We start from the raw sequence: 16,222 nt of genomic DNA, 5'->3' as shown, positions 1-16,222 counted from the left end.
TTGCCATCAATATTCAAATGCTCCTTGCTGCTCAGGTTCTGTGCGGTTTGCCCTGGTAAGTGTCTCATATGCCTACATTAGCCGATCCTGACGAGTGGATAGGGGCGTTTTCCAGACCTTGAGTACAACATACGCTGCAGAGGTCATGCCAGTCGCGCTTCGAGCCTACCTGACCAGCAGCGTCAATTTGTGCTGGCTGATTGGCCAACTTTGTGGTGTTGCCGTCATTCGAGCCTTGGTTCACAACACCTCTGAATGGTCCTACCGCATTCCATTCGCTCTGCAATGGGCTTTTGCGATACCAATCCTCGTGGCCGTCACTTTCGCACCGGAATCTCCTTGGTGGTGTGTGAGACACGAGAAGCTAGAAATGGCCAAAAAGTCACTGCTCCGACTGACCACTAAAGGCGCTGACCCAGACTTCAACGCAGACGAGACCATCGCCATGATGCAGCATACCAACGAGGTCGAAAAATACTTGAATGGTGGTGGTGTTTCGTATTTGGACTGCTTTAAAGGCACTGATCTTCGTCGCACCGAGATCTGCGCCATGGTCTGGGTCACTCAGGCACTCTGCGGGAGCTCTTTGACCGGCTATGCCGCATACTTTTATGAACAAGCCGGCTTTACAACTGCCAACAGCTTCAACCTTGCCGTCGGTATGTATGCTGGTGCTATCTGTGCTGGTATGCTCGCATGGTTTGGAATGCGCAGAATTGGTCGCCGAACTCTCTACTTGGCGGGGTTGATAATCTCACTGATCATTCTAATCGTCACCGGCTCCGTGGGGATATTAAGAGATACGAATGCGACTTCGTGGGCTCTCGGTTCTCTGGTCATTGTCCTGACCTGCGTTTATGACTTCACCATCGGCCCTGTGTGTTATGTTCTCGTTGCAGAGATACCATCAAGTCGTTTGCGTGTCAAGACCGTCGTTCTGGCCAGAGTGGCTTACAACGTTGTCAGCATCATTACCAACATCATTACTCCCAAAATGTTGAACCCTGCGGCATGGGATTGGAAAGGAAAATCCTGTTTCGTATTTGCTGGTACCACTGCCATCTGTTTACTTTGGTGTTGGTTTCGCCTTCCTGAACCCAAAGGCTTGACTTACATGGAGCTCGACATCTTGTTCGAGAAAAGAGCGAAAGCCAGGGTCTTCAAACAATTCCAGGTCAACTTGGCCAGTACAGGTTATTTCAGTCTCACCAACACACGGAGCGACAGCATTTGGAGGGGCTAAAGACTCGCTGGATCGCCCAACGTCAAGTACTTGGGCTCCTGAAGAATACGTGTGACGCTGTACAAACCATGTATTGACATGATTTGTTTCTCATATCATGCTACAGCAATTTGAGAAGCGCAACCAAATTGGACTTTGGTCTATCACTTTGATGAGACTGGAGGCTTCAATTCAGTGGAGTGGATCTTTTCCTAGGCCCACAAGATCATCGGAGACTTTTGGGTCGTTGGCCCACCTGCGGACTTGTCTCAAGAATGAAAGGAACAGGACGATACTGCTTTTCGAGCCTCGCGGCCTCTATACCTCAGCCTTCGCTAGTGAAATTTGAATCAGACATGATGGAGTCTTTGCAGGTTCTGCTCCAGTCCACTACGGATCAAGCCTTTGCAGCTTCTGCTCCAGTCCACTACGGATCAAGCCTTTGCGGGCTCTGTCCCCTGTCTGCATACGTACGCTATGCATAAGGACAGGGAAAGAGAGACAAGCAAGGCAACCTGTCACCGCGATCGGTTTCGAAGCGAACTTGCGGTACGATTGAAAGGCAATTCCAACCGCGCGGCGGAAAGTTCAGCCTACGTCGCCAAAGCTGGCCCTGGCACCCCTACATACTCCCTATTTTACAAGTACGGAGTACGGAGTATGGTTGAGGTACTAGTTTGGAACATGGTGACTGGTCCGGCGACCAGGGCGAAACAAAACTTGCCAGAGAGAGTCGAATGGGATCGCCTGTGCATACTTAAACACATGATTTTAGTTGTGTCATGCCATTATTGTTGCAGGGATATTTGGTTCCATGTGACTTGTTGCGCTATTGTCTGACTCGATTGCTTCGAGAAGATTGCAAAAGCCCAACGAGAGGCAATGTTTCAGGTCCTCAAAATCCGACGGATTCAATTCCGGGCCTATCAACGGTGTATGGACCATGCCCTCACTGCACAGTATGTTATAACCCCTGCAGAATGGGGATTATCCTGGAAGCAAGTCTTGTGAGACTCGTCGTTGTCGACGACTCCTAGCATCCTCGAACATTGACACGACACCGCGAATCTCTTCAGCGCAATGTGAGGGTCAAGACTCGGTCAGGACTAAAAAATTCTATGATGTACGCAACACGACTTGGAGTCTAGTCATCTGCTATCAACAGAAGTGTTGAATAGTTGAAAGTTGATCTGAATTTTTGGTCTTCTCGTTAATGCAATTTGATACAATACTTCAAAGTCTCTGGTTTCTTCGTGCAAGGGTCCAAACATCATTCCAGCGTTTGGAAATAGTCGAGTGTGCTTCCGCACCCGGTTGCCACCCACGTTGTCCCCTCCAGTCTATCTATGCAATGCAAAATATAACGATTGAATCGAACAACCCGCGAAATAACATCATGTGTGAGCTCACAGCCACGCCGCCCCGACCCCGACGATTGCAATCCACCTGATTTCCTTTCCCAACTAGTTGTTTTCTTTTTTTTTTTTCACATCCCAGACTCCGTCCTTGATGCAATGCAATGCAAAACATAATCAAACCCATGCCAACAATAGCTCGAGTCCGTCAACACGATAGCCTAGACTCGATCCGTCTCCTCCTCTCCAATAAAAGTGTGCCCGGACAGTTCCTTGCCGCATTTCCCAACAAAATCCTTCGTCAAGTGGGTCGGCTAAAATCTTGACAGCGAGAGCCCGTTCAAAGGTCGAAAGAAATTTCGCAGGTCGAGTTCAGCCGTGCCGAGGGTGTCGTTACCATCGACATCAGTAACACTGCCAGTATACGCGCTTCCTAGGCCCCCAACGCTTTGACACCAGATGCGTACACTTCTCAGGTCGTGCAAGGCTTGTAGGAAACGCTGATCTGCGGGCGATTGCCACTCATTCTTACGCTCAGGCCGCAGATTAACGTGGGCAAGCCAATAAAAGTGAATGCCATCCCGGCAAAAGCCAATCTGCGCTGCTTTGTCGACGGACCCTGCGCGCTGTGGAAACTGTACGTCCAGGTCTTCGTCCCATGACTGCTTCCAGCGCAAAAGAGAGTTGCTGATTGATTTTGGAAGCTGTGATCGAGAGCCCCGGTTTGCAGCGACCTTGGGTGAAGACGATGAAGCACTCATGCGCTGATGTTGCCAGATCTCAACCAATATGGCATGGATGAGAATAAATTTGGAGTAGACGTTGGTCGTGCGAGGCTGCATCTGCACTGACGTACTATGAAGAGCACTCATGGCGTGGTGAAGCTCAAGCTGCTTCAAGCGGAGAGATCCAGTGGTATTGACAGCAGCTTGACGGGCTTGGCCACGTAGACCAAGTGCCTGCGCGCATGTTTCGGCGTCATTAGCTTCCCAGGCGGCATCATCACAGGGGAGTGGAAGTTTAATCTCAGCAGCTGAGAAGAGAGGAGCGACATTGAAGTAAATACACATGGAGGCATCCCATAGGAATACCATGAACATCAACCGTGAGCGCTTTTCTTGCTCTACCCATGACCGCCACTCCCAGCGAGATGGATCTGCGTCCTCACCCGGTTGGAGACTGTGCAGATAGCTATGGCAGACGGGATCGTCTGGGCCAGCCAGAGTTAGCAGGTTGAACTGTCGTACAAGATATCGGATTCGTCGGCTCTCTTGACGTGCCCGGTCTCTCTCGAGGGGATCCCCATGCCACACCAGAAGGCCCTGGAGTAGCTGAAGGGCCAAGAGGTCCTCCAAGTCGGCGCCAGAAGGAGAAAATGAGGTGTGATCTGGACCCCCTCCCAGAGTTTGAAGGAGGCGCGATGTCCGTTCTATACCATATTTGACGCGCTGGATTAATGTCCGTACAAGCGTCTGCGATACACGATCAGAATATACAGCCCCACTGCAGATAATGGCAAGAACGAGACCATCGGAGGCATTGAAAAAGTCGAAAGTTGGTAAATGAAGCCAAGGGAAACCGCCTTGGAAATGGGAAAAAAGGTGGAGAAAATGTTCAACGGCGTCGACGGTCAGGCATGATCGGACGAGAGATTTATTTTGTTGCTCTTGGAGCGATTCCTGTATTCCACCAGGGAAAACAAACGTTAATAGCGCGTTCACCTTGGATTGGAGCACATCGTGCAGCGATGAGTGCAGCTTCCAAGGAGGGGGGCCAAGCGTACCGTCAGCTCCAAGGCTCGTGGAGGGAATGTAATAGCCATTCGATCCAGCTTCATGGGATTCATAGTCTTTCTTCACATCATTCTGTGATTGATCATATCCACCAAACATGGGGTTCATGTACTGCTCGTTGCCACCAGGGGGAAACATGTGGTTCCAGTCCTCGCCCATGTGATGAGAGCCAGGAATGACATGACGCTTGTCGTCGCCGGCGCCAGGCTGCATACCAAAGTGGTCAGAGGGACCAGTGGCATTCTGGTACAACATCTGGGGGTTCCTAGCGCCGTGCATGGACCATGATGTGTTCTGGTTAGAGTCAATGCCGCCTGGGCCAGAACCAGGTTGCATGGACTGACCCTGACGTTGAAGGTCGGGTTGACCATTGGGTTGCATGGCGTATGTCATGCCTGATTGAGGTGGGCCACTAGTCGCGGGGGCCGAAGTGCTCGGGAGAGCGGCGGATGAGAAAGGTGGGTTAGGCATCGCGCCGCTCTGAGGAGTAGTGGCAGAGGCAGGGGAGGCAGTGGCCGCCTTAGCCGCCTGCTGTTGCGACTTTTTGATATGCGCAGCAGGGCTCGACAAGTGGCTAGCCCCAGTCGGGTTTCCTCGTCGAACGGAGCACTTCTGGAAATGGCGCTTGAGGATGTCACTTCGCGAGAAAGTGTCATTGCACAAGACGCACATGTAGGGACGATCCCCAGTGTCTAAGCGAGTCAGTCTGAAAGGTTGTTTTCTCTACAAGGGGGCGCAACTTACGTCTGAGCATGTGTCGCTTCAAGTGCTTTGCGTGGAGATAAGTCTTCGTGCAATTAGGGCAAGGGAATTTTCCATCAGCGTCCTTTTGAGGAACAGCGTTGCTCTTGGGAGAGCCATTCACGCCGTTGGCCATGACCGGGGGACGACCCGGGGCGCTAGGCAAGATTCCGCGTCTTCCTTGTGAGCCAACAACGTGTGTCCTGGTGGGATCGCGCCCAACATCAGATTGCATGCTGGGAATCTGCTCTGGGCCTGACCATGCGGGTTGTCTATTGTCGGGCTGGCCGTACTGCGGGGCGAGGTTGTCCAGACTTGGTCGGGGTGGAGCGGGAGCGAGAGGTTGAGGGTAGCTCTGACGGGAAGGAGGTTGACCTTGATAGCCTTGATGGGACTGAGGCTGCTGGTGTTGTTGCTGCTGTTGCTGCGAGGACGGCTGTTGCTGACTGTGGGGCTGTGGCAAGGCCGATGAGGGAGGCAGACCTCCCATGGGACCTTGAGGAGTCATGTGTCCGTTGTAGCGATTGTCTGAAGCCGGAGACGCGATGGGGGGAGCGGAAGGAGCAGACGAGTAGCGCGGAACCTCGTTACGGTATTGCTGAGGGATGTAGTTCTGGTTGGCTGGGGGCAACTGAGAGTAGTTGATGGGTGGAAGATGAGTGTTACTCTGGTATGAAGGCATGGCGTATGCAGAGGCCATGTTATTTGGATTGTAAGTGTTCTGTGGAGTACCGACGTTGGACGATGCTGTCCGTGAGAGAGACTGTCTTGGGTCCATTACCTGAATGGAATCGATGTGTGGGCTCGAATGAATTTACTCGACCATTGATCGGACGAGTAAATGCAGGTGGCAGGTAGAGGATGTACAGATGTTGGGTGACACGAAATGGATACACGGTGGACTCGATGGATGCGGATGGAAATGGATCCGTGGTTGTGATTGCAGTAAGGACAGGAAGGGTTGGTGAAAATTTTCTCTGGCAGTCGATGGTGAGCTGTGGAGCAGACAGGAGCTGCAGGTACAACCAGATGAGAGTTAGCTGAATGAGGCCTGGAGATATGGTGGAATAAGGTGTGAAAGTAAGAGGCGCAAGAAGAAAAGTACGTTTATGGCAAGGAGTTACAGGGTAGATGAAGAGTGGATGCAGGAGGGGTGATGTTTGGATATACACAGACGTGTGCTGCAGGTGGAAGAGAGGAGTACAGGTGTGGGTGGAAGTGTATAGATGAGGGTCGATGGGTCTCGTCTAGCTCAGTGGTGACTCGCAGGAAAACAAGAATGGGCTTGCTGGGGCCAGTGTGGTGGGAGAGAGTGGGTGTGAAAGTGGGAGTGGCACAAAGTGGGAAGATTTGCTCGGGTGGTCTGGGTTGGGGGGTGCTTTAGGGCGGAGGGGGGGGGCGTTACCGGAAGGGAGGGTTTGGGTTTTTTTCTGGCAGAGGCAAAATTCAACACTGCAACACAGGACGTGGTGCAATAACAGACGGGACTAGGTTTGTCTCGGTCAAGTGCTGATGAATCGGCGTGAAGAAGAGTTGTGTGTTTGACGGAGGGCTGAAGAGCCTCGAATGCGGCCAATCTACCTGAAGGTATTCTGGGACTGTTACGCAGATCCAAAGGATGGCTTGAAAGGAGTTGTGCAAGGATGAAAGAGGGAGGAAGAAATGAATTGAAGAAATGACGGGGTTAGGAATGGGATTTTTTGCCCGAGCCTAAAAGGATCAAGAGATCAGACGAGGGAAGAGGGCGAAAGGGACGTTCTCGGGGGGAGGCGAAGCAGGAAGGTAAGAGAGAGGAAAAGAGTCGAAATGGTAGGGCCCGTAGTAGCAGTAGTAGCCAACTACTAGTAGGAGGCACACAGAGTTCCAGAGGACTAGGAGTGATCAGATCAGTGTGTGGCAGCAGGAATTAGGACGCGGAATCAGGAAGCAAGAATCACAAGCAAGCCCAAGAGAGAAAGATCAATTAGGTTGAAGGGAGGGTGTGAGCCCTAGCTCCGCCGGCTGGCTTGAGCATGGATCATCAGGCGCTGTGACGGTACCAGTGGGGCGCCGGGGTCCCTATCCTGCACCCAAGCCCACCATTCACAGCACAGACCCACCCAGACGTCGATCGAGAGGGCGCACTTGGCTTGCGCCAGGGGGGACGCCGGGATGGAGGCCACGTACCCAGCGAACTTGCGCAACTTTGTGACTTGAACGGGGGGTCCTCTCTGTACATGCAATACAGTCCCTCGTACATACATTAATTATCTGTGTAGGCCTGAGAATGCAAAGGATTCATCATTTGATTCATCAGATTGTTTAAAAAGCACGCGATCTCTCTCACCACGTGTGGCCAAACCAGTCTCGAGGTCAACAACAAAACAAATATTGTCGTAGGATGGCTGCCTGGCAAAGGAGACTCGGCTTTCATCCGGTTCCTCAGAGGTGGTGGCTCCAATGTCAAGGCTTGGTGCATAAAACAGCGCCCAGTAGAGTTTGTCATAATCCGAGTCAAGAAGCACGACTGGTTCAAGATCAGTCATCGGTAATGTGTGGTATAATGTGGTACAAGATACAGGATGACGATGATGTCAAAAAGCACCACAACACACGCCAACCCACTGGCGAGTTTACCCGGGTCAAAAGATTTCCGACAGACCGATTCAATAATCGCTTGGCCTTTGATGCTATGTTTTCCCACCTCTCAGGTGGCCAGCAAGAGTTCGTGTATATGCAAAAGAACCCTCGAGACCAGAGGGCCAACCCTTTGTGACATGCGCCACAAGGTACATATAAAGGAAGTACCAGTATCAATGTGTTGTGCGGGTTGGGATTACTTGGCAGGGTACAATACGTGTTTTACAGGTCTTCAAATCAGTGTCCACGCGTTCGTTATGAGTTACTCCAAATCCGAGGCTGTGACCCTGGGGAAGCGTCGAAACAGATGCTGTAGGAGCCGGCGTCGACATGACACGGATAAACAGATCAACCGCGACAACAACAAGCTGGAAGCAGATTGCAACATACACATTTTAGTCTATAATTGCCGTAGAGTGGCTTCTGCTGCAAGACTAAGCCAGGATCAGGGAAGGCGAGTAGAATCACGAGAGAGACAGACAGACAAGTCAACCTCAACCTCAGACGCCAACGCCGAAAACGGGTGATAGCATGATGCGAGTGGCTGAACGGACAAACGAAACACATGACTCGGAAAAAGCTCTTGTGGTTTTTGGAAACTTTGGCTCGCCACTACTGCCCATGATCAAACGGGTGAAGACAGTAGTTAACAAGCAATCCAGTGATTCAGGGCGAGGCGACGAGCCTTGACTTGTTGATAGCGGCCTCGCAGAATGTGCGGTACTGGGATCATGGCTGGACACGAACAATGGACGCGGGAGCGGTTCATGTGCTCTGCAGGCTAGCCTAGTTCAAAATAACCTCTGTCGCCCCCTTCGGCTCCAGCGCCACAATGACCACGCCTACCTCCACCTTCGGATGCCCGATCTGAGTGGGAATATGAGTTTGAGTATGGATATGGGTATGACCTTTCTACGCCTACGGAGTATGTATTTGCTGAACCATCAATGATTTGTTGCCTGATACGTCCGATCGTCCTGTAGAGAGAAATCACCGTGGTAAATGATGACGAGCTGGCAGTGACTATTGCTAACAAGGTTTTAGACATGTCGGTTGATTGAGATTGTCATTGATTGAACCCACGGCCGTTGGTGGCTTGCCAACTGACAGAAGGCAGAAGGCAGACGACAGAAGACACGGGGAAAAGCCACACTGGAGAGTGTTTCTGCCAGGCTGAAAGATGAACACTTGAACTGCTGGCTCCCCTACTGTGCCTGACGCGCTCGTCACCTGGGCATTCCTTATGAATACTACTCCGTACAGACTACTACCACTGTAGTAACTTGTACAGTCCTGAAATGCGCCCGGCGCGTGGCCGGGCTGACGACGGTAGCAATAGTGGTTGATTTAGCCCCCCGACTGCCAAATGCTAGGCACGCCAGGCCACCAAACAAGTAATTAGTCCGTCTCGCTTAATCACTCGGTGCCCCTTTCCATCCCTTAGACTTGCACTTGGTCTTGGCTGTGGTTTCCGTTTCGCGGTTGGACTTGTGGACGTTCAGTGCTGGTCCTGCTGGGTTCCTTCCTCCCCGTACAGTTGCTGACACATTTTGTACACAGCGCGGCAAGAACAAGAACAGTTTTGGTGGTCTGGCACGCTGGTCAGCACCTGCCGTGCCACGCGTGTCTGCATGACATGACACGCTCCTTACATCCTTTTGAAGCTTGAAATTCGCCCATTGCTACCTACATTGCTACCTACATTACTGTGATTACTCACTTGGATGTCTACTACACTTCAGGCCTATCAACACATGCTGGAGGTGGCGCATGAGCTTATTATGGTAAAGAGACAAGGAGAGGGTGTAGGCATTCCTGACCTGACAGGACCTCGTGGCGAGTGCCAGTGTCTATGGTTCGTACCTATAAACGCGGTACCAGTCGGTTCGCCATATAGCCTTACGTACTGTGGCGACATTTAGGTACAGGTCCAGCTTGTGACCCAATCGCTCTCTGACCCGACGCGGTCGTTACTTGTTGCTCGTCATCATTTACCCTTCTTGTGGGAGGCAAATTCCTCATCAGCTGCTCACTGACTGTACCGTCCACTTGGATCAATCGGTTGACTGTTTGATATTGGCCACCGTGCCCGTGCTCTGTCTTTCGTACAGATAACCAAGTTTGGTCTCCCAGTGTGTCGGAAATGTGCCCTCGGGTGTCAAGTCTCGGCGATGGCTGGTGGGTCTGGCGCTTGCGCCAGGCCTGGGGATCTGACGAATTATTACCCCCAACAGCCTGTCTCTTTTTTTTGCCAGTGCAGATTCAGAATTTTCTTACATCCATGACTCGCCTGCATGTTGGTGGGAATAGACCGTCAAGGGCTGTCTCATCGTCCGATCATGATTCTGACCTGGATTGATGATATCTCCGTCTCCGTAAAGCCAACAGGTCCCAATCACAATTATCACATACACTGTACGTACAGTGTGTCCGTCTCGTACCGCCGGTTCTCGAGATTGGTGGCCGTCTGATATCCACCAGTTTGCTCCGCTACCCACGTGTCCGAGGTGCATAGGCTACGAGCATTCCATCCCGTTCCAGTCATTTTCTACATTGAGATACAAGTGGCCCCGCAGCAAGTCTTGAGAACATCAAAATCCATTTGCACTCCTGTAGATCGTATCTCGAAACAATCAATGGTTCTTTGGGATGAGTGATCGATCGCTCTATCCCTTGGCCGTCATGACACTCGCCTTGACAGACTGACTGACAGACTCAGGTTCGAAAAAGTGCCAAGACCATGACGCTGGTCGGAAATAGAAACATGTCGCTGGGTGTCGCTGGGTGCCTCGAGTCGGTGGGTTGGATCAGCACCGAATACGACCACGAACCCTGTCGACCTGGGAACATGATTCATGGTGACCAGAATCCTTACCGAATGAGATGCCGTTGTCAGTCATGGCAGCGTCTCGTCCACGTCATGTGCGCAGCATGCTTCATACAGGTCAACTCGCCGCTTAAATTGCAAAACGCTTGTCAAGTGACGGATAAGCGGCAGATGTCCGTTGCCACTTAGCACACAAGAGTCCAACCGTCCACGCCGTCCCTGTTAGAGGCATAAGGGCAAAACTCTAACACGGCATTCGCAATAACAAGAAGTCGAGCTACGTTATCTCACCTCGTTGCCAAGATAAATTTCTTGGTGTCAAGTCAACATTACAGCAGCTGGTAGGTCGGCATTCGGGAGGTTGGGGGATACCGTCCAATCTTTGCAGCCCGAGTTCACGCGTAGGTACATCCCTAATAGGCACTTGTACTGCTAAGGTATTATTGTTTGCAAGACTTGTACAAGTATAGGTATCTATTTCTTTAGCTTTATTACACAGTATTGTTTTGGAAATTGCCTCGTTGAAATCCGGCTGGCCAATCTGAGATGGTACGGCAATTCTTCCCTCTCCCAACGAAATTAACCGACCCTGATGGATTACTCCGTACCTTGGATGAGCCGGGGCTATGACTAATTGGGGAAGCCGGTCACGACTCGCCATCGCCCAACTCCGTCGTGTCGCGTCCAAGTTTGAGAGAGCGAACAGGAATGGCAGCCGTGGCAGCGCATGGACATCGGTGCTTCAGCCATCCCTATCGAAGCCGGTCAACACTCAAATAAAGTCAATTTAGACCGACCGAGGGTCGGTTATAGCGAACCGAGTTTCCCTTGATGCTATGGTCAGGTGTCCGGTGTCTGGTGGCCAGTGGCCACACACTGGCATCATATAGGAGAGCCCGGATCAGTCTGGGCAGGCCAGGCCAGGCTGTCAGGCTCCCACCCAAGAGGTAACAATACATAATATTGGAAATCATAATGAATAACACCATTCCTCACCTCGGAAGCTTGGATGCTAATAATGCCGGTGCCACCACCAGACGTGTGCTGCTAGGACTGTGGCCGGCTGCTCGTGTCAGAACAAAGTTGAGACCACTCCAGCCAAAAACTCAATTCTGCCAAATCAGCCGTGCATCCGGAGCAGGTCCTACATGTCGTATAGTGGCCGCCAATTCACGGTGCCAGCTGTATGGCCGCTTGACCATTTCCGGTCAAACTCTGCGCACAAAGAATAGTTTCGTCGACCTCGGGTTGTTGGATTGGAACTTGGAAGAGAAGGATCTGCGAGGCAATCTGCCTGTCTGAGACCTGCAGACCACAGGCGACCACTGAAAAAGCATGGTTGACAGTTGATTGCAGCAATAATGTCTCCAAAGAGATTATCATCGTCCTCTGAACTTGGTGGCTGTCTCAAATCGAGGGGCGACAGCGTGTTTGAAGTGATGAATCCATAGCTTCCAGAATCCCCTGGTGCACCCCTTATATTATTCGTAGCATTCATAGCCAGGCCCACTGGGATGTGCCCGGGTACCTACATTTCAAGCCCAGCGGGAGCCCTGGGCGCTGTCACTCCGGCGTCCGGCCCCCCGCCGTATCGCCAATTAGGCGCTGATGGAGCCGATGAAAGGGTCAAGAGGGGCTGATGGGCACCAGATTGCCGCCTCTTGCCGCCAAATCCACACAACCCCCAGGCACATTGTAAGGGTATGGGTACCTGTGTGTACTTGAAGAACTTGTGCTGGTCTTTTTGCTGGCGCCCGACTGCACTCTGTTTCTGTCCTAGGTTGATGACCATAGTCAATCATCAGCTGGTTAGCAAGGTCCGTAACTCTTTAAAAGGCCTAGACATGAATCTTGATCTGTAACGATCAGACACTCACTGTAGAGACACGTAGCATGACTTTTCCGTACCTCAGGTACCTAAGGGTCCAATGTGTGGGCATGAGTACTAGGGAGCGTAGGCAAGGACGAACCCCGTCTGACCCACCCAGCGCGTGGGCCTTGTAGGCATGCGCTACGCATAGGCTACGGGCATGGCTAGGTACCCATACACAGACGGATGCGCGTATGCACTGGTGGCATCTTCAAGCCACCTTCGTCGTTCCTGTCCCTGGTGCCGGAGTTCACATCCGGTTCAGCAAGGACGAGTCGACCCACCTGTTTACCGCACAATCAGGACGGTCAGTCCAGTATTATTGTCGACATGCCCGGAGCCGAAGACGCAGCCAACAGATCCGTAGTTGGGGTCAACCAAGCCGCCAAAAAAATACGCCCCCTCGGCCTACGTCCCGACGCTCCTTCGTGTTCTGGTAAACAAGACGCGGGCCAAGCCAACGTGTTCACGCTCCTTCCACTCTCCATTTCTGCATTTCCAGACCTCCTACGGCTTGCCCTAGACGCCATTGACGACGCCCCAGGTCGCCATCGATCATCACAAATGATTGTAGACTCACCAGTCTACTTTTATTCAGCTGTGAGATGCTCTGTGGCACTATTGGCATATATTCAATAATTCGTATCAAATGCTGTGACATGTCCAACATGTCAATCATGCTCAACACGAAGCACCAGGGTCGAAGATGTCGACAACCAGCCAACTTCGTTACACAGCTCCTCCTTGACACTCCTTGTCGTCCCTGCCACTAACACAGCAGGTGTTCCAGTGCTTCCAAACCCGTCACTCGCAAGTAGGTTAGTTGTCTGATGAAGCTCTCCGTTCAATGGCATGAGCCTGGGGCCTTATTTAAAACCCTCGGACCCAGTCCTTACGTCACGACTTCAGATGCTTTCTCCAGATCACTGCCATCGATCATGGCACCCATGGTCACTGAGTAACTTCCAGTGTGGTCAGAGCTGAATGCCTTTCTGCAATATTTCAGATGTTACGCCATGTAGGTAGGTAATACACGTCATGTTGCCTTTGGCATGTTCTGCTCGACTTGGATCTAGTTCAAGGTTCGTAATTTTACCATCGAAGGTGCTTTCCCATCAATTACAATCAGCTTGTCATCTTCGACGTACCGTCTTCTTGTCGTCGACCCCATTACGCGCTGTTTTCTACTTCCACGTCGCAAGGAACCCTGCCCCATCCAGACCAAAGACCGCCATGGCGAAACGAGATGAACCATCTCATCCAGAAGATCAGCATCCAAGTACCAAACGCGCCAAGGAGGTTGATGCACATACTCCGTACGAAGAACTAACGTCCCTCCTGTCAGACCAGCCAGGCTCGAAAGATGTTCACCGTGTCCTCCATTGGTTCCGGAGCAAAGACCTCCGTATCCAAGATAACCGAGCCCTCCACGCAGCTTCCGAGTTAGCCAAAAAGTCGGACGCACCCCTGATATGTGCGTATCTGAATTGCCCGGCAGAGTTTCGATGGCATGGAACTAGTCCAGCGCGCACCGATTTCATCTGTGAGAACTTGGCTCTGATGCAGAAGGAGTTGCATGAACTCGATATCCCATTAGCCTTCCTGGAAGCTAACGAGCGAAACGACATCGTTCCGACAATTGCCAAGTTCGTCCGCGAAAATGATATCTCGCATGTGTTTGCAAACTACGAATATGAAGTAGACGAGTTGACCAGGGATGTGAAGTTCGTCAAGGAGATCGGCTCTGATGCTCAATTCTCCCTACATCATGACCAGACTATCATCCAACCTGGTACCATGGTCACTGGCAACAATAAACCGATGAAAGTGTTCACACCCTATCATAAATCGTGGCTCGCAGAGGTCAAATCTGACCCCTCGCTGCTGGACACAGTGCCCTCGCCTTCCAAGAACCCAACCTCTGCAAAGAAAGAGCTCAAACCTCATTTTGAGAGCTCCGGCCCCAAACCACCCAAGGATAAACAATTCGCTAGCAAAGAAGAAAAAGACAGAATTCGTCAACTTTGGCCAGCGGGCCACTCAGCAGCAATATCCCGACTTAATGACTTCTTGTCGGATAAGATTGAAGACTACGCAGCTACGCGGTCCAATCCCGCAAAGGACTCGACTTCACGACTATCGGCCTATCTCAGCGCGGGCGTACTATCCATTCGAGAGACTCTCAGTGCTGTGAGCAACAAAGCGAATTCCAAGTCGACAGACTTTTCCCAAGATGGACCCTCTGCTGGTGTTGCGTCGTGGGTGCGCGAGCTGGTTTTTCGTGAGCTCTACCGTCAGACGACGCTAACGACACCTCACACCGCCATGAACATGCCCCAGAACCTCAAGTTTGACTTCGTGCAATGGGAAGATGACGAAGAGGGTTACCAGCGCTGGGAAGAAGGTACATTGGGCGTACCATTTGTGGACGCCGGTATGCGTCAGATTAAGCACGAAGCATACATGCACAACCGTCTCCGTATGAACGTCTCGAGTTATCTCTACTGCAATCTCCTAATCAACTACCGCCGTGGCGAGCGATATTTTGCTGAGACCTTGATCGATTGGGATCTTAACAACAATACCCAAGGCTGGGAGCCTAGCTATACCGTCTTCAACCCTGTTAGCCAAGCAGAGAGGAATGACCCTGAAGGTGATTATATCCGCAAATGGGTTCCCGAACTGAAGGACGTGCAGGGCAAGGCCATCTTCGACCCTTACAATAGGTTGACGTCGGAAGAGTTTGACAAGTTGGGCTATCCAAAACCGTTTGTCGATTGGAAAGATACCAAACAGAGAGCGATAGAGAGATTCAAGAACGATATGCAAGGTGTGGAACCATGAGCCATTATCGTATCGATTCCATGCTCCGCTCGAGCTTCTACACCGACCATCAGACCTCCATCAATCTTGCAATAAAGTATCCACTTACGTCTTCCATATACATCAATATCCCCAATACCTTGGATTTTTCAACCATAAGTGCTCGAACATGTCCAGCTTGGGACTTGACGTCTCTGCCCACCCGTCTTACCTCAGGCATTGACATTATTCGTGGGATAGGCACCCTCTTCTTTGTTCCCTCGTGCTGGGTGCACAACATGTCCCAGCCATGTTGCGGGCTCCAATCCAGTTTAATTGTTCTGTTCTGCGCGCGAAGGGCTTACCAGACTCTCCTGGCCATGTTGCGGGCTCCAAGCCAGTTCAATTGTTCTGTTCTGCGCGCGAAGGACTTACCAGACTCTCCTGGCCATGTTGCGGGTTCCAATCCAGTTCAATTGTTCTGCTCTGCGCGTGAAGGGCTTACCAGACTCTCCTGGCCATGTTACGGCCTCCAGTCTAGCGTGGTTGTTCTGTGCGCGAAGGACTTATAAAGATTAATCAGGACTCACTGAGTCGTCTCAGAGCTATGCGCATGCTCATGGTTGTGGCGCTATGATTAACTCCTTTGAACAGTCTCTGGTCTGAAGACTGCAATTTTTAGGGACAGCTTCTGAGGAGTGAAGGAATCACGCATCCCCCTTTGAGGGTGTGAACAGCGTTATAAATAGCTGCTTGGAAGCTCACTCTGGTTTTCTTTCTTTCTCACTACTTCGTCCTTCAACCATCTTGCTCATTAGCTTCCCTGAGGAATCTTAGGGCTATCATTACGACCTCTCGTTTCACATGTGCATTGTAAGTCTGTCCCATGCTTGTTGCCCCTGATTGATCTTAACGTGCAACAGCCGCCAAGCCCATATCTCAGTCGTTACGATCTGCTTTGTGACAAACATGTCTTGTTCAGTTACGATTAAC

The 16,222-nt window shown here is 51.4% G+C and overlaps 2 protein-coding genes across 2 annotated transcripts; one reads left to right on the top strand and one right to left on the bottom strand.

Moving 5' to 3' along the window:
- Window positions 1–2,891: 2,891 nt before the first annotated feature.
- PV10_07034 (uncharacterized protein) lies at window positions 2,892–5,889 on the bottom strand (the record flags this gene model as incomplete). Its single annotated transcript, XM_016371890.1, has 2 exons — window positions 2,892–5,062; window positions 5,115–5,889. The coding sequence occupies 2 exons, from the start codon at window positions 5,887–5,889 to the stop codon at window positions 2,892–2,894; spliced, it is 2,946 nt and encodes a 981-aa protein (XP_016221222.1).
- Window positions 5,890–13,457: 7,568 nt separating this feature from the next.
- Window positions 13,458–15,723, top strand: PV10_07033 (uncharacterized protein). The gene has a single exon (XM_016371889.1). The coding sequence runs from the start codon at window positions 13,466–13,468 to the stop codon at window positions 15,269–15,271; it is 1,806 nt and encodes a 601-aa protein (XP_016221221.1). The 5' UTR covers window positions 13,458–13,465; the 3' UTR covers window positions 15,272–15,723.
- Window positions 15,724–16,222: the final 499 nt, after the last annotated feature.

This window comes from Exophiala mesophila (genome assembly GCF_000836275.1).
Source record: "Exophiala mesophila strain CBS 40295 unplaced genomic scaffold supercont1.5, whole genome shotgun sequence".
Lineage (NCBI taxonomy): Eukaryota > Fungi > Ascomycota > Eurotiomycetes > Chaetothyriales > Herpotrichiellaceae > Exophiala > Exophiala mesophila.
The sequence above is the reverse complement of the archived record's forward strand: the minus strand, read 5'-3'. Positions and strand labels throughout refer to the sequence as shown.